The sequence below is a fragment of the Cyprinodon tularosa genome, unplaced genomic scaffold (genome assembly GCF_016077235.1).
Source record: "Cyprinodon tularosa strain WSP-4 unplaced genomic scaffold, ASM1607723v1 ctg96, whole genome shotgun sequence".
Classification (NCBI taxonomy): Eukaryota; Metazoa; Chordata; class Actinopteri; order Cyprinodontiformes; family Cyprinodontidae; genus Cyprinodon; species Cyprinodon tularosa.
In genome coordinates, this window is record NW_024039740.1 from 462,730 (window position 1) to 485,749 (window position 23,020).

Here is a 23,020-nt window from a genome sequence, read left to right on the forward strand (position 1 = left end):
ACTTGTGCAACATCACTCATCTTAAACATTTAAATCACGTGAATATGCTTTGCGATTTGCCATAAAATTAAAGTTGGTAAGATAATCTTATGAAGGACATGAGTAAGATGGATTATGAACAATGGAATGATACATAAAAATTTAATTAGAAATCAGTTTTATCATTACTTTAGACGTAACTACCGTAGTTGTTGAAATCTAACTTTTTAAAACCCTGCTGTTATAGAAAGGTGGTCATACCAGATTGGTTTCCTTACCTTTTTGTTTTAAATTGTTAATTTATTTTTTTTTTGTTAAAAAGCATTAAGCAAAAGCAATTATTAATTATTATTAGTCTTATTTTAATCTTATTTTAATCATTACAAAAAGTGATTTGGTTAATAAAGTGTCAAATAATTTGTTTTAACAGACATGCTGAACCCCAATGCTTAACATTGTCAAATTAAAATATTTACTGCAGAGAGGAGATCTGAATAAACTTGCATAACACAGAATCATTTCTAATTTTGATTGTTCTCTCTGAAAGCTGTGAGTTGTAAACATTGTTAATAGATGCAAAAATTAAAATAGCATAAAATGTATTAAAAAAATGCTGAATGACTTACTCATTGGTTTTGCAAACATACTAGGTATTCTAATCCTAAAACATTGAGTTGTTGTTTGTAGTCTGTATTGTGCTGAGGTGATTTACTCCTTCATTGTGGTTTGTGTTAGTGCCCTGATCATACCGTTTGTCTGATCTAGAGCTTTGTAACCAATCGCCGAGTAGAAGGCGGGGGGACAAACAGAGGTGGGTGGGGGGTGGGGCGCAGGGATGGCTGGTTATTTTCTTTCTTTATTTATTTTTTCAGCACCACGACAGCTCCAGTCACTTGTGTGTGGGCTGCATGGAAGCGACGCTCAACACGCGGCAAGATCAGGTTAAAAAACCCCGACTCATATTGATCTGTGGATGAACCACGAGTTCACAGCGCGGACGCAAAGCTTCCTCCATCCCCTCCTTCTCCTTGATGCCTGAGTTATCTCGCTTTGTGGCCTGACTGAGAAGACCAACCTCCTTTAACTGCATTGCCTCTGCGTCTGCTGGCTTTTGGCTCCTCATTCTCCTCTGTTACTGGCAGCTACGTTGTCGAGAAAGTGATTTTTTTTATTATTATAATTATTATTTTTGTAGAGAGCGTTGAAGAGAGAGTGGACTGACCTGTCCGAAGTTTTTCCTTTCATTTTTCTCCCGCTTTTTATTAAAGCTCTCCTCCTATGGCGAAATGCTTCTGTTTAGTTCCCTGATTTAAAACAAATCCGGGAACTGAGGAGCAGGATTCATTTTCATGCCAAGTAGGCTAGTGGATATTACTTTAGGATGCAGGGGGGGAGATGAAGTTGAATAGTTTAAGTGGCCTTTGGTGCATAATCTGAGATGAGATAGATGACCTGCATCTGCAACGTTGGCTGAATTCCTCACACCAGAGTTGATCATTTTCTATGGGGAACATATTGAGCTCAAGATGAGGTGCATTTGTGACTTTTTGAACTGCACCTAAGAAAAAGAGAGGGGGGTGTCCCTCTGTACTGCTTCTACGGGAAGAGACGCCTTTTCCTTTAGCCGTCTTAAGATTTAGAGTTGTTGCATCAAAGTGAACATTTGGAAAACAAAGAAGGCAGTTTCTTTTTCTTCTATCCTCCTTGTCGCTGACATAAAAAAATATATATATTCCACAGAACGACTTAAAAATGAAGAAGTTTCGAAAGGTGTTGGACGGTTTGACCACGTCCTCTCCGGGAGGGACTATAGGGTCCCCATCGTGTGGGAGCGCGGCCGGGACTCCTACCGCGGCGCCAACTCCTAAGGAAATCGACGTCCAGGAGACGCTGGTCTCGGAAAACTTTCAGTTGTGTAAGGTGGGTAAAGGCATTTAGCTGCAAATCTGCAACATCAGAGAGGAGGTGCAGGATCAATAACGGCATCGACTCACTTAGACTTTAGCTTACACTCTCTTTGTGTGTGCCTGTCACAGATCATGTTTTTGAGTGTTTACTGGCATAAAAAAAACAGTCCTCTTAAAAGTTAGTTTTGAGCTCTGCTGCTGTTTCTGGCCGGGAACTGTCCTGGTTTCATACTTCAGCACCAAGGACAGCGATTTTAAATAAAACATGACCCATCAAAAATACTTCACTCCTTCTTCTATTACTCTTCTGGTTTTTATAAGCTTGATTTTTCCCCCCTTTAAACCAGAATTCTGTGCAGCTTATAAAAGAATCACTGGCAAAATGACTGGTTGTGTGTATGGGCAGTCTATAGCTCCCATCTGTATGTGCAGCACGGCTCCCGACATGTAGCCGCAGTAGCTCACACACATGTGCTGCAAAACAGTGCAAAGGGAGTCAATGAATAGCAACCAACCCGGTTGCATCAGCAAGTGAGCACGAATGGTGTGGTAGCGATGACATAACTGGTGTCCCTCCCTTTGCATAAGAAAGTGCACATCAAGCCAGCGGAGGGGCCCTGCAGTGCTGTCCTAGCTGATGCGCTTTTCACTGGCAAGGAGGAAGAGAATGAGGGAGGGGGTGAAGCTGAATGCATGGGTGGGGGTATTTATAGCAGCTACGGCTATGCATAGCAGCCAGTTATTTTTCTATGCATTTTGCAACCTTTATTATTATTTTTTTTTACCTTTCCCAGAAACTGGGCTGCATTGGGAGTATAGCTGTAAATAATTAATTGAGAAACAGAATTAAAAAAAGGGGAAAAAAACAACAACAACAGCATTGGATTGTTTTTGTAGAGCTGCATTATTACTGGGCAGAGTAAAACTGGTTGGGGAGGGACTGGATTGGAGAAGACTGTGGAGGGAGGTTGATTCACAAGCAAAGAAGGATGCTGCAGAGCACTGTATAGCAAGTAGAAGAATTTGCTAGAAAAGAGCAGGACAATATAGCCTGGTCCCATGCAGGAGCCTGTATCCCCTCACTTAGTGGCTCAATACATTGATGAATTGACTTAAGTTCTCATGAGAAAGCTGTGAATGCAGATATCTTACCTTAAAGGTACAATCACCAGGAATTTGGAGCTTATTCTCTTCTGAGAGTTCAGATTTATTTTATTTTTCTCTCTACCGCATAAAAAAAGTTGAAGCAAGGGGGAACTGATATAAGTTATAATTCTAAATTATATATGATATTCAGGATGGAATGAAATGGCTCTATGCAAGACTGGCATGTTATATATCTATTGTACAGAAATTAGGTGCAGATTTTTTAAGTATGTTAGTATGTATTCATAATAATAAGACCGGGATGCACATTTATTCTAGAAAGAATACAATAACTAAAAGAATCCGTAATTTAGCTTTCTGTTATATATTGAGAAAGAGGATAAACATGATTTACTCTAACAAATCCCTCATTTAAAATTTAAGTGGATTGAGATGCTTTAAAATTATGAAAAGCAACAAAGTTAATTTGAGTCAGTGTTTGGGTCAGAATAATCATCCAAACCTGTCTCTGAAACATATCGTAGCTCTAGACTTTCTTTAACCTGAAATAAATAAGAGAAACGAGAAAGACGTCTAATTTTACCCTTCCATTCATTATCCCAAATATATTTAGACAGGCTCTAGACTTTCTGGTGGGGATGTAAATATGTCAGCTGGTGCAGTAAGACGTGTGGGAGTGTTTGGCAAAGTTCTCAAAGTTAGTCATGACTTCTATCCTCAACGTGCAGTGTAGGACGATGCAATAACACATTTTTTTATGTAATACTGGATTTTTGTTTACATTCTGGTACAAAGACATTCTGTTTGATTAGTTAAGGGCGAAATGTTAAAACATGCATTCAATGGAGTCTCACTTAAAAACTAGTTAATTAAAAAATTGTAACGCATGCAGGGGCAAAGGAGTCTCTGTGGCTCGATATATATTTTTATTGTATATAGAGGGACATTAGTTAATCTCATTTGAGATAGAAAAAAGAAACTAGATATACATCAAACTGAACTTCAATGCACTTGGTAGTAGCCGAGACATGACTTATCTTTTTTTCTTAAAAATAGGTATCAATATTATTTTCTTTGTCTAGCAATAGTCTTGACAACAAACAGCTGCTTCTGAAGCACTTCAATTCACCTTTATTTTGAGTACATGGTAAACAATGGTTTAATGTTGACTGTCATTAAGGTGACTTTAGTTTGTTTGTTAGTTTAGTTTGTAGTTTTTTTTTTTACATCAAAGGTATTTTCACAACCTTTCTTTCTACACAATCTGAAAAAAGAATCAACCTAATCTTAAGCTATGTAAACTGTGTATCCTTGTTTTTTATCACAAGAAAAACAGTAAAGAGCAAAATTTTAGATTGTATAGAACATAAAAAAACTTTTTGTTAGGATGGCAAGGATTTGATGGGAATTCGTCAGATGCTTTGCCTGGGATCTAGAGATAATCTTACTTCCGTAGTTCATATTCACAAATATTTCTGCAGCACTAAACCATAACAATAAGAAGGTCACACTGGGTTGCAGAGGAGACATCATATCCTGACCAGAGGCTAAAATAGATAACAAAATACTAAAGCAGCATTTGATGTTATTGCTTATTGACAGAGAGTCTACAAAGGGAGCACTTGACTCAAGGTGCTTTTCTCAGTATATTTAGAAAGTGAAATTCTGCTCCATTTATTACAAAAAAGCTGAGAAAAAACTAAGAAAATAATGTAACTCTAGATAAAAGATAACAGTTAATCTTACACCACACTCTTATCAGAGAAAATTTCTGAAACAGTTTAAAGGTGAAGTACTGTTGTGTATATAACACTATCCCAAGTTTTATACCACTTATGGATCACTGCTGAATCTACCTTTTGAAACTAGAGAGATTATTAAAACTACCAAGACGTGATCATCAACAGCTTTGCGAGGAATGCATTAATCTGGAGAGCAGTCAAGAGACCAATGCTAATGACTACAAAGCTTAGGAGGTAGAACCCTGTTAACAGGACACCTGTCACCCACTGACTACTGTACATGGGCATAAAAATTAAGAGTGACCAGGAGAACTTAATCATTGATTGACAGCCATAAGAAGGAAGCTATACAACCCGGCAGAAAAATTCAATAAAAACAAAAATGTGAAGGCCTGAAATGGCCTTTACACTTTGGTATGTGTTCATCTCCAGAGAAGAAACAGAATGATTTCATGTTTAAAAATTACCCTTTAAAGACATAAATCCAGTCATCATACGGAGCAAAACTGGAAACTGCAATTCCATCATGAGCTGCGTCGAAGGGTTAGTCTTAATCTGTTTTGTACAAAATAATTCAAAAATTAAAGCTGATGGTGGGCAAAGCTGGTACAGACATACCCCAAAAGATTTGCAGAAATAGTAAGTTTGCTCTATAAAACGTTGTGTCGGGGGAACGGATGCAAATTCCATCCACAACAGAATTGCTAAGACACATGTATTTCTTCCAATTTACTGTTATGCACCATACTGGTGCAGATTATTTTATAAAACTGCACTAACATCGATCAAAAGTTGCTATGGTGATTTGACAAAAAGTAGAAAAAGTATAAGGTGAATTTATACTTGCATGCAATAATTGCAATAAGTAATGCCACTTATCAAAATCTTAATCTGTATTACAATAATTGGTGACAGGACTACTATCGGACATGACTAAATTGTCAAAATTGCATCAAAATGATCCGCATTGCAGTGCAATGTTGCCTATACTTTCAATCACAATCCTTAATAAGACTGTCGCTGAATAATGGTTTTCAAGTTCTAAAATGTAATTGTCTACATTTAACATCAGATGGTTTTAATGGCTGCCATTCACATACATCGAAGTCTTTTCTTCCAAATGACTACATTCATAATGCATGTGTCACTCCCAGCCACCTCCATAACCTCTTTGAGGCAAAGTCCCCTCTGTAGAATTCTGACAAAGTAAAGTTTTCATATTTATATAGACATGACGATTATGACATTTATAATATATAACTTTTTTTCACACATTTAGTGACATTGACTTAAAAAAAGTTTTCTGAAAATGTAAACACTATTATAAAGTTTCTGGTGCTGTGTCCTCATGTTGCGGGCTTAAATGTGTGATGGAGACATTAGTCCTGAACATGGTCATTAGCTGAACTGTTAGTGTTAGTGTTATTAAATTTATTTCAGTGGTAGAGTTTTATTTTTATGTTATATACAGTATGGTTTGAAAAGAATTTTACTTAAATACATTTACATAACAGCTTTTAGTTTCTTTTTACATAGCATATCACTTCATATCATAAATAAACATACTTTAATGCTGTCTCGTGTTAAAAGAAATGATTGGTTGTTTTTTTGCTAAAGCACTGTTATAGTATACCTTTTATAGTTATACATATAGCTTTGCCCTAAATCAGTGAAAGCATGATGTATAGTATAGGTTTTTTTCACCTCAACATCTGCCTGTAAATGTCTGAGCTTTAATACATAATTGTTTGTTTTTTTAATTAAGAATTTTCTAAACGGTGTGCTGCTACAGTAGGTCATCTTGTCCTCAATGCATTTTTTAATCATCTTTAATAAGTGATTAAAGGAGATGTACAATTACCCAGAGAAGCAGCGCAACTGTTATGAATTAGATATGCTTGATATTTTCATCCCCTTTGAGCTTGTCAGGTTGTAAAGATAAAAATAATACAAAAAAAAAAGTATTTTGCTTTAGGATTCAAGAGCAGCAACACATGCTGACCCTAAAGATGAAGCTTCTTGGTTCATTATTTTCTGGAGGAGACTATGACCACATCTTTCTAGTATATGAATTAACTTGCACATATTTTTTATAAAATGTTTTTAAAGCTTTTTTTCCTTTTGAATATTTAAATTATTTTAAAATCTACTGACATTTTATAATTTCTCTACACAAATGCCAAGCTGACCACACCCCAACATTTCCTGGAGAAATTGAACTTCTAATTGGTCTTCTAATTGTTTTTATATTGTCAGTACTGCCCAAACATGAGAACATCCTTGACATATACGTGATGAATCAGTCCAGCAGCAGAGGTTAACTAATATTGTTTTATGTAATTGATAAGAAGAATTCTAACACTAAATAAACAGGCTAATTTAATTTGGTATGTATTTCAGAATAGCATTTAGATTTTTTATCATTCATTATATGGATTTTTACCCAAAATTCTTATCAAATTGCTAAAATTATGACAATATTTAACATACTTGAAGTGTAGTAATAAATTATTTAGGTTTTAGTTATATTTCTCAAAATCTAAAAAACATGACACATTTAATTTTCAGTATTTTTATAGAAATAGAAAATATAAATTGAACTTTATCAGTCTCACAATGGAGAAATTAATGCTCTGCATTTAACCCATCCCCTTGGGGAGCAGTGGGCTGTCATTGTGGGGCACTCGGGGAGCAGTGTGGGGTCAAGGGTCTTGCTCACAGACCCAGAGTGGCAGTCTGTGGGAGTGGGGCTTGAGCTTAGAACCTCAGGATTCCAAGCTCTGTGCCCTAACCACTATGCCGCGACTCCCTATAGTTTAAAAAGTTAAATTACACTTAACAACAAAAAACTCATGGTTTTGCTCAAGTGTCAAATAAAAAAGTCTGTATCTATATATCAGAATATTATAATGGCAAATATTGTTTGTCTAATATAATATAATATAATATAATATAATATAATATAATATAATATAATATGGGATTATATTATATTACGATAATATATAATATTTTTTAATATATACAGTATATTTATCATTTTTTAAACAAAAACTTATTTAGAATTGATACATGTTCAGATTCAGATACAATAAAAAGGCACAAAAGGATGTTACATTTTTAAAAAATGCATGCCTAAAATAAATACACAGAAACAAGTGAAATGCTCTGTCCTTAACAAGAATTGAATTGAGGGTGAAATAAGACATTTTTTGTATCTGCTGCAATAAAGTGTTTATTTGATGTTTTTCATTATGAGAAATGTATTACTTTTCATGCTCTCTGTAAGTAGTTTGCAGAAACCTTTTAGAAAATGATTGTGCATTGACTTGATCTCCTTATTATTCCAAATGCATTTTATTTGACTTATTTATTGATTGAATTACTTTATTCTGAACATTTCCAGGGAAACGTAATAACAAGACAGGGAAATAACAAAGCAGATGTACAAAAATCAAATTAGTACAGATAAACAAATCCTCAAGATGTTCCATTCTAGATGAATGTATGTTTACTAAGCCTATGTTTCAGGTTTAGTAGAGAAGAGATTACCACTTCTTTTCACTACACATCCTTCCTCCCTCAGGATAATATATTTGCTTGTAAGGATGACATCATCCTAACGCCATCAACAGCAACCCTACAAGCTCTATATGGGTGTGATGACATCAGTGGGTTGACTACCAGCTAGTCTCACATTACCATGTGTTCAGCTGCCTGTCAGAAGCTACAGTGTTGGATCAATTAAGGAGCAGCTGATGTCAGGCTAAGGATGCAGTATAGGGAAAAAATAACAGATAGGATACTTTTTTCTGTTATCTTAATGCAGGTGGAGCAGGAGTTCTATTTTACATAGCATCTCTGTGAAAGAGTACATCATTTAAAAGACATTATAGGTACAGTTCTCTAGTCTAAGAAATGCAATGTAAAAAAATATGAGCTATGGTGTGATACTCTGCATTTTGTTTGTGTCTGTGACAGCATGTGTCTGTGAGAGAGAATGAGAAATAGGCGCCTCTAGATTTTGTGTGGGCTTTCAAACACTTTGTCCATTCAGTGACAGCAGACTGCCTGCCTCACCTCACGCTGTGCAAATATAATCAAGTGAGCTTTTCAAACAGATCATTGCTTCACTTAGTTTTCTGTGTTTGCACTTTCATGTAGAATGAGCTCATGCAATGCTTTGTTGTGTGATGTGGCTCAATTTGAGGGTAAAATTCAAATTGTATTCACTTTCAAGAAATAATCTTATTAAGGGGTTTTAATAGTCAGTTTGTGACTTAGGTTGATGATGATAACAACAACCCACCTTGCTTTTTTTACACACCTATTTCTCACTGCTGTAATGTTTTTTTTTCTTCATATCAATGTCACTACTTATTAAATGGAGATTATGAAAGTCAATATGAGCCCAAACGTGACTCAATATCTATATATATAGTTTCAGCGTTGACAACTCACCTACAGATTATTATAGATCTAGACTATTTTAGGTGCTAAGTGTGCCTTCTGCGTCTGCATCAAAGGTGGGGCTTTATCGGGGGCCAGGGGTGGCCATGGCCACCGAAGCCAGTTGTTGTTTTTTAATGACTCAGAAGGACCCAGTAATCAGCAACAAAGACAGCGGGATAATTTCACAAGTGTTTATTAAAAAAACTGGCAGAATGGATCTGTATTGGCTGCTCCTAGGGCGTCTAAGGCAGGAACCTCTACAGGAGAGAAACATGGATTAGAGACCATGATAATCTGACAGAGGATGATTATAAACGGGTGAGTCGCTAACCTGGTTTTACAGTTCAGTCCGTGTCCAGAGATCGAGGACGATTCCAGCCAGTCGGCTGATAAGACACAGCGGAAGTTGCCTGAGAGTTCCACGTGCTGAAGCCTTGAAGGTTGCAGAACTGGCCGGTGATCCAAAGATCCAAACAGACAAAGGAAGGCAGTATAATCCAGAGGGTGAAGTCAAGAGGCAGATCCAGGTTAAGTTCACAATAGATTCCAACAGAATCCAAAGACAGGTCAGGCAAACAGATCAGAACAGGGACAGGCAAGCTCAAAGGCCCGAAAACAGAAACGGGTCAGGATCAAACAATCAGAAGACTAATAGAAACGCTGGACAAGTTTTAACACCAAAGAATAATCTAGCACTGATGGCTTGGACCAAGCAGCTTAAATTGCGGCAGGAGTAGGTGGATCAGATGAGAGGTAATGGGAAACCGGGCAGAGTGAGACAGGTGAATTAAATGAGTAATTAACCCAGCCATCAGCACCAAGATCATGACAGTTTTTAAGTGCTCTATAAATAAAGCTGTTAAGGCAAATTGTAAATTGGCTAATGTACATTTTTGGTGTAAACCTACAGACTAAGACTCAAAATGGAAGCACAACTAAGCTTTGATTCCATATAAATTTGTCCATGAAATAGTTGAATTAGTAATAATATCTGTTCTATAATTTTGTTGAAATGCATGACTTACTGAAAGGTTAAAACCTTTTGTAACAAGAATGTTCATTTAAATTACTAATTAAACCAGCTTGAATGCATTGCATAGTTTTAAGACATAGATCAATGCAAGGAAATTTGCTTTTATGATCATCATATGGGCAGAATATCAGGAAACACAATAAAGCATTGGATTCTTTTTTATTACCTCCATATTTACACTTTTTCTCTTTCATTTAAAGCAAGAAACACAGGAAGGAATACTGGACTCTTAGGTATTATCCAATTTTGCTGATAGAATATGCAATAGACTGAGAGTCCGGCTGTTTTAGTTTATAAGGTTAAGCCACATGTGTTGTACTCTCCCTCACGGCTGCTTTGTGACCTCAGGGGTGCATGAAAACACAACACAAAGCCCCAGCCTACAGTCTTAGCAATCACCCTTCCACCCACGTACACACGTGTATGCATTGCTCTGCGATTACATAAAATGAATTATGTATTTGTGGCTGTCAAGCCCACGCTTTCATCTGAAGTGATATGTGCTTAACATTGAAGGGTCAAATGCAAAAGAATGATGTTAAACGTTGCCAAATAAAAAAAAGGCCAAATGCTCTTGTTTCACTGCAACATTATATGGAGAGTAATCAAGTGAATAATAATTTACTTAGCAGAATGAGGTCAGATAATAACAATAGTAAGGTAAAGGCAGAAGAATGAGGATAGAGAGATTGCATTTGAAGACAAAGAAAGTAAAATATAAGTGAGACAAAAAATTTGAAGCAGTTTAAGATAATTACTGCTGACAGACCTTTTCTTATTATTATTGACAGATTTGGAAGCTGAATGTAACATTACTGCCACTTTATCAAGGATGCATTTTCTTCCCTTGTTCAAATGTTTACACAGTTCCGTGGAAAATATATGTTCTGGCACTCAATTTTTTTCATATAATGAGATATTTTATAAACCAAATCTAGTCCTTCATCAATAAATTAAATAAAAAAAAATACATTAGCCTGATCTAAAGCAGTTCAAGTTTATAGAAAAAAAAACTGGACCTCCAAAATTATTACAAGAAGCCACTGAGGACCCAAAGAGTCTCAGAAGAACTCAAACTACATTTAAAGCACCACTGGCCTCACCTGCCCTACTTAAAGTTAGTGTTGCTGATTCCACAATAAGAAAGAAATTTGGCAGAAAAAAGAAGACCCCCAAACCATTGCTGAACAACAGAAGAGAGATGCCAAGACAGTCTTACATTGACAGAAAAAAAACAAAACAAAGAAACAAAAACAAATTAAAAAGAAAACTTGATGATCCAAAGATTTGGGGGAAATATTTTGAAAGACAAGACAAGGAACTGCAGAAATGGAACCACTAGTGCTATATTTACAGTGCAGATAACTGTTTATATAAGTAATAACAGAAGTCGGCACATCTGTGTTCTTTTTTAAAATCACATTTTTAAAAATTGTAATTTTTGTTGTTGTTGTTACACCATAGCAACACAAAGAAAGGTAGGAAAAAAAGAGAGTAGAACTACTTACAATTTGTATTTATGAAGGGGTGACCGCTGTATGAATGCAGATGGTCACATGACTCGTTACTGTACCTGAACTACTGATCATCTTTAAGGTCAGAAATTGAGCTAGAGAGCCGGAACTGTGACAATCCTCATGAAGTTACAGATGGCAACTCAGTGCCTTTGATGATAGTGCCCAGAAACAGGGACTACTTACACAGCAGGGCATATCCTCAAAATAAACCAAGTGAAAACCCCACGAAAATAATTCTGTTCATTTGAACATCATCAAACTGCAGACCGCACTCAGCAATACCCCCTGAGTTTTAACTAGAACACTGGATGAGTAGCTCCAGACAAAATGAAAATATACAATCAGAGGAACAGTTTAGCTGTTAGTCTGTGTTATAAGATTTTATTCTTTCTATTTATATACATGCAGCCCCCATTATAAAATTCCCTCAAAGAGAATATAGTAATGTATTATACCAGTGTATTCTGTCATTATCCTTTAAGACCTTGTTTATTTATCTCAATAGAAAATCCCATGTGTCTATTTCTAAGCACCATTTTTTTGTCCTCTTTGACTTTTATTATTTGTGACAACAGGTGAACATGAATTCATCAATAAGAAGGATGCTCGAGAGTTTTTTCTTTAACACAATCAACAGGTAATTTACTGTTTTCATTAATATCAAATAGGTATAGTAAAACATAACATAATTCTCTGTTTTAGCCAAGCTTTATTTCAATCTAAAAGACAGATTAACAAAAATCATTTTTAAAGCACCAATTTAAAAGTGCTAGAAATATAAAAAGCTAAACACTAAAATAATGAAGATGCAAGATTCATCTGATTCACTACAACTCCATCTGGCTGCATGTCTCTACCTCTAACTAATACAAGTGAGCTCATCACAGTCTGCAGAAAAGGAATCTTATCTATGCTCATTCATTCATTTTCAGCCTCCTCTCACACGGGATTCTCACCCTTTGCACATTTGTTGGCTGCTCTGTCTTGTGTTGTGTTGTATGTGTGTGTGTGTGTGCATTTATGTACCATGCGCTGTGGTAGAAATGCCGAATAGATCAGGTTTATTTTTAGCCATGAATGAAAGTCCCTTCATCTCTTCACTTTCACAGTTTTCAAAATGTGAAACCTCATAATAACATTATTCATGCTAAACCAACACTGAGGCTGAGAGGAGTATTAAATATTTAATATCACTATAGCAGTTAGTTAGACTATCAGAAAATCCTGCTACCTTAAATGTTTAGTTGTATTTTCAGTTCTAATCTTTGAACCTGCAATCAGTAATTCTTGTACATATCGAAATCAATCAATTTTACCTAAACCTTGACACTTTTTTTTTTTTGTATATTTTCCAATAAGTAGTGAATGCAAATAATGTTTTGCTCTTTATTATAAACCGGTAAAACCTTAATGGACTATTACCATTCAAAATGATAGGAAAAGAAATGAAGAACTTGAAAGGAAAATTATATATTGTTTACTTTTGCTTTTTATAAATAAATATCCAAGTAATACAGTATATTGAGTTCTTAAGAGTTACGTTCATTCAGATTGCATTAAGAACATATTCCTGAATCTAAGTCATTCAGCTGTAGCTTTGATTGTAAGTAAATAGCTTTTTTCTTCAAATTTAACCACTTTTTGTGGTTATTTTGCAGCTCCTTTTTAAGAATGCCTTCAGTTAAAATCGATCCATCTCTCAGTCAACTCTTACTAAATTCCCTGCCCTTTCTAAAAGCAAAAAACCCACAACATGAGCCCATCCCCACAATGTTTCAAAGTAGGAATGTCATGTTTAATGTTTTGTGCAGCAGTAGTTTTCCTTTCATATTTTGCTTGTAACCAGAAACTTTCATATGCATTTCCATTATGACTCGTGGCTAACTTTAAAACTGACTTCTTACAGTAATGACCTTCCTATTTAAAAAGGTCAGATTTCTGCCGTAGTCATTTAATAGCTGTTCTCTGAGCATATTCCCCCACCTAAGTTGTGCAACTGTCAACCGTGTACCAGGTGCCTTGTAGCTGTTCTTACATGCCTGTCACCTTTGGCTGACAACCATATCTTGTTTGTTTTGCAGTTGTGCAGTGCTCTGTAGATGCTGGCTTAATAAGCAGAACAGTGCACCATGAAACTGATATAGTTTCATGATCTAACTCTGCTTTAAACCCTGACTTTTATTTTGGACCTGTCTAGTGTGTTCTTGGTCCCCATGATACCCTTTATGTACAAGAAATCATCTGAGGCCGTCATAGAAATCTCAGATCTAAAGATTTCCCAATCATATGTCCTTCAGAAGCAATCAATGGCCCGTTTTCTGCCCCTAACAGTTCTTTTGTAAATATTGAGAGTTTTTTGTAACAGGTCCTATTTCTGCATTATGTTTTGTTGATATATTGAATATGACCCTAATGTCATAACAATGGCTTAGAAAAAAAAAAAGAATGAATATTTAATGCAGTTCAAATCTGTTTATTTATATAGCATCACTTCACAACACATGTTATCTCAAGGCACTTCACAGAGAAAATTCAACCAGATCATACAGTAAGATTAGTTCAGAGTTTTCTATCTAAGGAAAAATAGCTGATTGCATCAACTCATTGACTTGACAGGAATCCCTCACACCAAGCATGATTCTAGGAAAAGTCGATAATATACATACACTATATTGCCAAAAGTATTTGCTCACCCATCCAAATTATTGGAATCAGGTGTTCCAATCACTTCCATGGCCACAGGTGTATAAATTCAAGCACCTAGGCATGCAGACTGTTTTTACAAACATTTGTGAAAGAATGGGTCGCTCTCAGGAGCTCAGTGAATCCCAGCGTGGAACTGTGATAGGATGCCACCTGTGCAACAAATCCAGTCGTGAAATTTCCTCGCTCCTAAATATTCCACAGTCAACTGTCAGCTGTATTATAAGAAAATGGAAGTGTTTGGGAACGACAGCAACTCAGCCACGAAGTGGTAGGCCACGTAAACTGACGGAGCGGGGTCAGCGGATGCTGACGCGCATAGTGCGAAGAGGTCGCCAACTTTCTGCAGAGTCAATCACTACAGACCTCCAAACTTCATGTGGCCTTCAGATTAGCTCAAGAACAGTGCGCAGAGAGCTTCATGGAATGGGTTTCCATGGTCGAGCAGCTGCATCCAAGCCATACATCACCAAGTGCAATGCAAAGCGTCGGATGCGGTGGTGTAAAGCACGCCGCCACTGGACTCTAGAGCAGTGGAGACGCGTTCTCTGGAGTGACGAATCGCGCTTCTCCATCTGGCAATCTGATGGACGGGTCTGGGTTTGGCGGTTGCCAGGAGAACGGTACTTGTCTGACTGCATTGTGCCAAGTGTAAAGTTTGGTGGAGGGGGGATTATGGTGTGGGGTTGTTTTTCAGGAGCTGGGCTTGGCCCCTTAGTTCCAGTGAAAGGAACTCTGAATGCTTCAGCATACCAAGACATTTTGGACAATTCCATGCTCCCAACTTTGTGGGAACAGTTTGGAGCTGGCCCCTTCCTCTTCCAACATGACTGTGCACCAGTGCACAAAGCAAGGTCCATAAAGACATGGATGACAGAGTCTGGTGTGGATGAACTTGACTGGCCTGCACAGAGTCCTGACCTCAACCCGATAGAACACCTTTGGGATGAATTAGAGCGGAGACTGAGAGCCAGGCCTTCTCGTCCAACATCAGTGTGCGACCTCACAAATGCGCTTCTGGAAGAATGGTCAAAAATTCCCATAAACACACTCCTAAACCTTGTGGACAGCCTTCCCAGAAGAGTTGAAGCTGTTCTAGCTGCAAAGGGTGGACCGACGTCATATTGAACCCTATGGATTAGGAACGGGATGTCACTTAAGCTCATATGTGAGTCAAGGCAGGTGAGCAAATACTTTTGGCAATATAGTGTATATATAATACAGCTAAAATATAAAATAAAGGTTTTGTTGATACTTTTGTAAATATCTTTATCAAATAATATGTATATTTTTTCAAACCAAAAAAAAAAGATATGTTCACAAACAAGCACCAATAAACAGTAAGCTTTTATGATAACAAAAGTCTGATGAAACATTAACTCTCACCTGGAAAGGTAAACAAAAGAGGGTGCTTAGTTTTATAGAATTATCAACATCAGGTCATGTTTTGTAATAATTTTATTTTTCCAACTCTCATTGCCGCACTCAGACATCCCTAATCTCCTCTACACACTCCTCTTCCCAGACATCTTCCTCTTCAATCCATGTTCTGTTATGCCTCTCCTTTATTTTGGGCAGCTCCTAAGTAGATCAAAGGAATTTTAGAGCAACCTCAAAATATCTTCCTTCTTCAAATGCTGGTGGGGGAAAGACACATGTGTCTCTGTTTGTTTGATAGGCTCTCTGACACTATAATGTCAAGTTGAATGGAATGGTTGGTTGTGACGGGTATAGGCAACTCTGATTCTCTCTGCACCACTGCCTCTCATCCTGACACGTAGCCTGGGGGGACAGGTGCTAAAACACCTGGGTGATGTAGATGAACAGTTTGTACGCACAAAAGCAACACATTGCGCAAACAAAAGCAGGCTGGGTGCATAACGAGTTCATACGGTAATTTGAGACGACATGTGCGGAACCTGTTTATGAAGACACACTCCAAAGTTTGTTTGCTTTAAAAGCTTTTTTTCCTTCTTTTTTTTCTTTTTCTTTTGTTTTATAAAACTCACCAGCTAGTTTTACTTGTAACCTTAATATGAATTTATGATCCCTTCTGGTCACTGCTGAAATTTGTTTTAAACTCAATTGAACTATTTCGCAAGATATTTAGTATTTCTCTCTCAGATACCTAGTTGCTTTCCCCTACTAAATCAATAACTGGATCTTAAGAATATAAGCATTTTATGGGATTTTCTAATAAATCAAATATCACACGTTAAATTAAAACCAGCTTTAAAACATCATTTTAAGTCTATATTTTGAAATTCATGACATTGTCATTCAGCTACAATGCTTTTAAGAAGTCCTTATATCATTATCTAACTGTAATTCGGTGTTGTCAAGCATAACAGTTATGATGAAACCCTCATAGTTTTTTGTGATGTTGACCCCCCCAATTTAGCAATTTAGTTGAACACTTCCACAAAACATCCAAGGGAGCTTTTGTGACCAAACTTCAAAACACTTCTGACAAATCCTGCCAAAGTAGGGGATTTTTCATCCACTGTGCTACAATCAGCTTCAAAACAACACTAAAGCACCAAGAAAAATTAATTTATACTTGTTTTTTAGTATATATGGAATACTGTAAGTCCTTTCTGAAAACAAATAAATTCCAGAGGACTTTGTGGGGAGTAAGATATATTTAACCATTCTTGTTTGAACTCTAAATGCCAGCTAGATCTAAGGGGTCAAATGGAAGCCTAATATTATTAAGTTATTTTTTTTTTTAAATAAAATAGTATAATTAATACATGTTTTTGCATAAGCGAGCCCCATCTGCTCCCAGTGAGCCTGTTTCACAAAGAGCATTTGATTCATCACAAAAGGAGCTTCTTTCAGAAACTTTTAAGTGTTTCAGAGAATAACATATTTCTCAAAGGGAGCTTTCTGCTTCCATGTCCCCAACCTGCAGAACTCCCAGAGTTCTGGAATTCCAACTGGATTCATAGTCAGGGAATTTTAGATATGAACGTTATCATGTTTTCAAAAGAAGTCAGTGATCACAGTTAATTTACATAGAAATATTCACATGCTCTTAGTTGGGTAAGTTATAATTGTCTGGCCAAACTATTGTATTTGTAAAGGCTCTTCTAGGTATAAGGACTGCAAATTAGCCGCAACTTCAAGCACTTCAGTATGCAACATATAAATTGTGTAATTTTTAAGTATGATAATTTAACTGCGGGAGCTTGGATGAAACGGTTCAGGAACTGGATAGTTACAGGAGATCTGAAAAATGTTTATATTTTCTTCTTCTCATTCTCAGTGATGGCGTCCTCCTCTCCATCTGATAACGCAATAAAAAGAAAATTGTATACTCTTATGCTGATATATTGGCAACTTACTCTAAGGAGTAATTTTAGGTACTAGACAGTAGGCACTGCTGATAGGTTTTCAGCATATCATCATTTTATAATATAGCAGATGTGCAAAACACTCCACAACATACATCAGAATGGTCAGGAAAAAAAGTGTAAAACAAAGAATAATATTGGATACTTTAAGCTAAATATTAGTTTTTACTTTCCAGTTTTATAAGAAGCTAGCTTATTTATTTTTAACTGAGGTGTGCTTTGAAACAATTGTAATTTGCCCTCTAAGAAAAGAGGTGTTGTTAAGGAGAGAGTTGTTGTAATCACACAGTAGATTGCATTCACAAAGAGCAAGTGGGTATTTTTAACCTGTAATAATATTCTGTTATATAAATGGGCAAAAAAGTTATATCAGTCTAAAAAGCCCCACCGTATTCAGTGACATAAGGATAGTTTAGCCCTGTTGTAGGAAACCCAACTGTACCCTACCGATTTATTGGAATAAAAAAAAAAATTAAAACACCCTTAAAATTATGCTGAATATAGGATATGTGTGTGCAAATATACATATGCTGTGAAATATGTAAAATAAACAAAAGTTAAAGATTCGTCACAGTGTTTGCATGTGCCTTTCATTTACAGACTTTGCCAAGAAAGTATTTCATAAATTATCTATTGGCCTACTTTTCCATGCCAGTAAATGGAAACAGAGCATTCCTTTGGCTTTGAGAAATAAGTGTCTTTCAATTTTTTATTAGTAAAGAATGCCCCGGAAAGCTTTGGAAGTGAAGGGCCAAGCATTAGCTCAGTTAGGATAAAAAAGCAGGAGTTAGGGTTGCTGTTAGTTTGAGACAGAAAAATTCAGACACCAAGTCTTGACATGGAATTAAGGGGAAGCAACCTCTTTTTTAACATCCCTGGAAAATTTTAATTCTTCTGAAGGTTGTTTTTAAGCTATTCGGATAGTTTTTGCCAGTAGCCTTTTTCAGGGCACCAAAAAGAGTCACAGTTGCAAAAAAAACACAGCAGTTAACAGCTTTATAGCATTGTGCTGTTTGTCAATTTGAAATACCTCAAATATTCAAAGACATATTAATATAAGACAAAGATTAACATTAAAAAATGCTAATAGAAATGGTAAATTTGTTAGGGAAAAATCTTTACCTCTTGTTAAATCATAAATAGCTAAGTTAACAGTTTATAAAAGAGAGTTCCTTTCCAGCAGCTACAACCAATGTGGATATCTATGAAACCAGTAAAATCAGCAAATAAGTGAGGACAACCTGTCTTTACTGTCTTTTACATGTAACAGATTAAAATGTCTAATAAAGCAATACTTTGTGCATTAATTTAAACAAATTCAAGGCTAGATGAGTAACTGAATAATTAATATCTATAAGTCTGGAAAGAGTAACAACCTGATTTCTAAGGCTTTGGGACCACATTGAACCACAGTGAGAGCCATAACCCACAAATTGAAAACAGATGAAATAGCGGTGAACATTCCCAGGATTCAAGTTCATGATTTAATAAGACAAAAGGGACTAAGATGCTATGAAGAGTGGGCAGTGATACCTTTAAAGAGATGTAAAAAACTGATTTCCAGTTATTGTACATGCCTAATGGTGCCATCAAAAGGCCTTGTTCATTTGCAGAACTTCCTCTCTTTAATACATAATGTATAGGCAATATTTAGATCAATTTACCTTAGTGGTATTTTTCAAATTTATATATTCTACTGGTAACCTTAAATGTTTACAGTAAGTAAACCAAACTGTTAGCAAATTTTGCACAGGATCAATAGTTTATGATGCAGAGATTTTGCAAAGGAAATGATGCAATTTTCTGTGTGACCTATGCACAAAATTTGTATTGATATTTTCTGTTCTTACTTGCATCCCCCTGTTTGCAGCATATACACACACATCTTAGCACATGCTACTCTCAGGGTATCAAGATCCAATTTTGCGTGCAGTAATTTTTGCGCTCGCAAACTGGAATTTTGCGCGAGGGGCTGAACCATGGTTTGCGGGTGATTTAACAAGAGTGATTGCGTAACTGGTGGCAGGCGCAAAACTGTTGGAGACGCCCTATTTAAATGATGGTTTTGCGCGTTTTGTGGTTTGCGGCAAAGTAGTTTGTACAAATTAGTGCATTAAGAAATTATATATATATATATATATATATATATATATATATATATATATATATATATATATATATATATATATATATATATATATATATATATATATATATATATATAAACAAACAAAAAAAACTTTGGCAACCTTTATTCCTTAAGGTGGTATGTGGCTGAATTTCTACTTCACTGCAGTAAAAAGAAAAACAAAAAACAGGTGTTTTGTATTGGCCTGTAGAAAAATGCACATACCAAATGGCTCACAAGAAGTGACTGTGGATGAGATTACTGCGCGTAAGCATCCCCGCAGCATTGGCATGTTCTAAATGTTGGCATTTAGAACGTCGGACAGCACTTCTGAAAAACTAGATTGGGAGATCCCAGCTCTCGCTGCAACCGTACGTTGGAATGACCAAGATGCAAAAAAGTGCAATGTTGCAAGGAGTTTTGTGATATCTGGTATTGCGTGGGTCCTCCTTGTGGCTGGCTCCAAATCCATTCGGAGTTCCCCCAACAGCTCCAAAATGGCAATGCTGGAATGTTCATTTTGGAATGAACGTTTCCTCGTTCATTCCAAAAATATTCACACGGAGTGAAAAAATGCGTTCTCTGCGTCTCCTTGCTTCATTTCCATGTCTCCTTCTTGCGACAATAACCGCTGCCATGTGTGCGCAATTACGCATACAGACCATTTGCACCTTCTTTTGAAACGTGTTAAATATAGAGTCAGATACCGTTAGCAAAATTGCTTTCAGGTTTGATAAATCACTTTGCGAGTGCTAAATTAATATATTTACATGTTCTCCTCCCACAAGATGCACTTTTGTGTGTAAACGCCCCATATTGCATATTCATTGCAGAAAAAGTACTAAATGGATAAGAGGCGCTATTTAGCACGTTTTAAAGACCAAATCCTTTTAGCACGCTGTTGATAGATCAGTTTGTACATTTTTTAGCGTGCGCAGTGAAATAGCTCACGTTTTTATACACGCAAACCTTTGATAGATCCGGCCCTCAGTGTCTTACTGTAGAATGGTAATGACACACTGCAAAAATTGTATTCTGGCCTGTAATCGTGGATTCCACAGGGATTGAGATTCAATAGACGTAACATTAGTAAAGGTAGGATGTGGTGTGTACTGGCTATGTTTTGGCTACCCTTATAAATGTTTGTGAGTGGTTGCATGCCTCTGTGTTGCGCTGTGATAGTCTTGCGACCTGTCCAGGGTTATTCATGCATAGACTGCTTGAGATAGGCACCAGCCCCACTATGACCCTCATGGATACGAAGAAGAAGATGGATGGTAGTTTCAAGTAGTTTCATTACTGACATTTTCTGAAAGCAATGTATTAGTTTCCTTCCAGTTATATTATACCTTGTGTTGGGCTATCTTATAAAATGACCGAATGAATATTCTGCGGGATGAAAACTTCTTCATGGTATTGTACAGTATGTTGTTGCACCATTTGTGTAAAGCAATTACTGGTCGTGGATCTTTTGGTTGATGTATTAGAATATTAATTTGTAATTTGTTGTAAACAGAGAGGATGCCTTTTTTAAAATATAAATTTTACAGAATGTGTAGTTTCTTTCCTTAAAGTAGCTTGTTGTGTATTATCCAAAACCAAATACGATGTTATGCTTCAACTTGGACCTTTTTGAGTTTGCAGTTATGTCAGCCTTCAAACCTCAAAAAGGCCTTTTTGTCCAAATAACTCCTTTGTACCATTTTCTGTAAACCTAAGAGGTGGTTGTGTGTGGAATTAAAAGTGCAGCTGAAGCTCCAGAAATACTCCAAGCAACCCATGTAACACCGTCAACCATGTTTTATTTAAAATAACTTATTTTCTTCCTATTCATCCTGACACTTAACTTTAAAATGAGCTAATCTTCACAATGTGCTTCAAGATGTAGAAAGGGATTGAATTGAGACCATCCTTTTTGTTAACGAGAAATTAAAGAGTTTTAGATAAAGCGGTTAGTAAGCCAATATTACAGATAATTAGTTCAGTTTTTCTTAGTTAAATTACTGAAACCATTATTTTAAAGAAATTCTCATCACTCAACCTTGGGTTTGGTCAGAAGAAAAAGGTGAAGGTAAAAAGGGTAAACAAGAAATGCCTGTTGTAACACTGTCCACCTCTTGCAAAAACAAGAACCCCGCTCTCTAAAAAACATATTATCATATAAAAGCATTCTATCAGTGTAAAACTGCATTACGATAGCCATTGCTGACTATTATCAGGCAAGGCATCAAGATCATATGGGGTCAGGGAAAAAATGTAATGTCTCTAGGTCTGAATCTTTTTTTTTTTTATAATTCTATTTGTTTTATCAATAAATGCCTTTCCAAATACTATATTTGCAAGAAAGGTATAAATTTATGATCCATGTTTGTTAAATATCTGTGTTTCTTGCCAGCTACCATTTGTTCACCTGTTGGCCACATCAGTCCTTCCTTTAGTGGAGTGTTATCACTCTGGATCCCACTCCATCTTCAGGAATTATGAGTGAGATCAGTCTCTTGGTACTCAATGATGCTCTAAGTCGCTCCTTGCACTTCTTGTTAGTCTCATTAAGCTTTTCTTGTGTGGGCGTGTGGCTGCAGCACCAGCATTCAGACATGGCTAAACAAAGTATGCCCCTACATGCCTCAGCTCTTCACATTGCCCAGGGTCAACAATGGAAGCCATTTCTTTCATAGGTCACTCATTCCATGAGTGGAATACAACATTTTTATGAAGATTGATGAAAATGTGAAGAGCTCATGTAACAGATTGTTTTTATTGCGACGATTATTTAGCTTAAACAGATACTGAGCGCCATAGTGTTTTTGGTTATATATTTTCTAAGGGTGTCTTTTAAGGGTGTGCTATATTTTCAACAAGTGTTTTTTTTTTCTGTCAGCATATGATCTGTACCTTCTGTACTGGGAATCTCTGCACAATTCCAGTATAGTTTTATAATGTCAAGATTCTGGATCTTGATTTATGAAAGATACCTTTAAAATGCTGGTGTTCTAGGGTCCTTAGTTACATAAGAATATATGACTGGGAAACAAATAAAGTGAAACTGTAAAGAATCAAATTAATTGTCTATAACTTAAGAAAAAAAACAAAGTA

General features: G+C 36.3%; 1 protein-coding gene across 12 annotated transcripts in view; it reads left to right on the forward strand.

Annotated features, from left to right (window-relative positions):
* The first annotated feature begins 826 nt into the window (after positions 1–826).
* stxbp5l (syntaxin binding protein 5-like) overlaps positions 827–23,020 on the forward strand; it is a 168,486-nt gene continuing 146,292 nt past the window's right edge. For 10 of the 12 annotated variants that reach the window (XM_038275459.1, XM_038275460.1, XM_038275461.1 and 7 more), the window contains exon 1: positions 828–1,899. In XM_038275459.1, the coding sequence (XP_038131387.1) occupies positions 1,732–1,899 (168 nt within the window). In that variant the 5' untranslated portion in view covers positions 828–1,731. Of the gene's footprint in view, positions 1,900–23,020 lie in introns of all 12 variants that reach the window. The other 2 variants (XM_038275456.1, XM_038275457.1) reach the window with 1 other exon arrangement.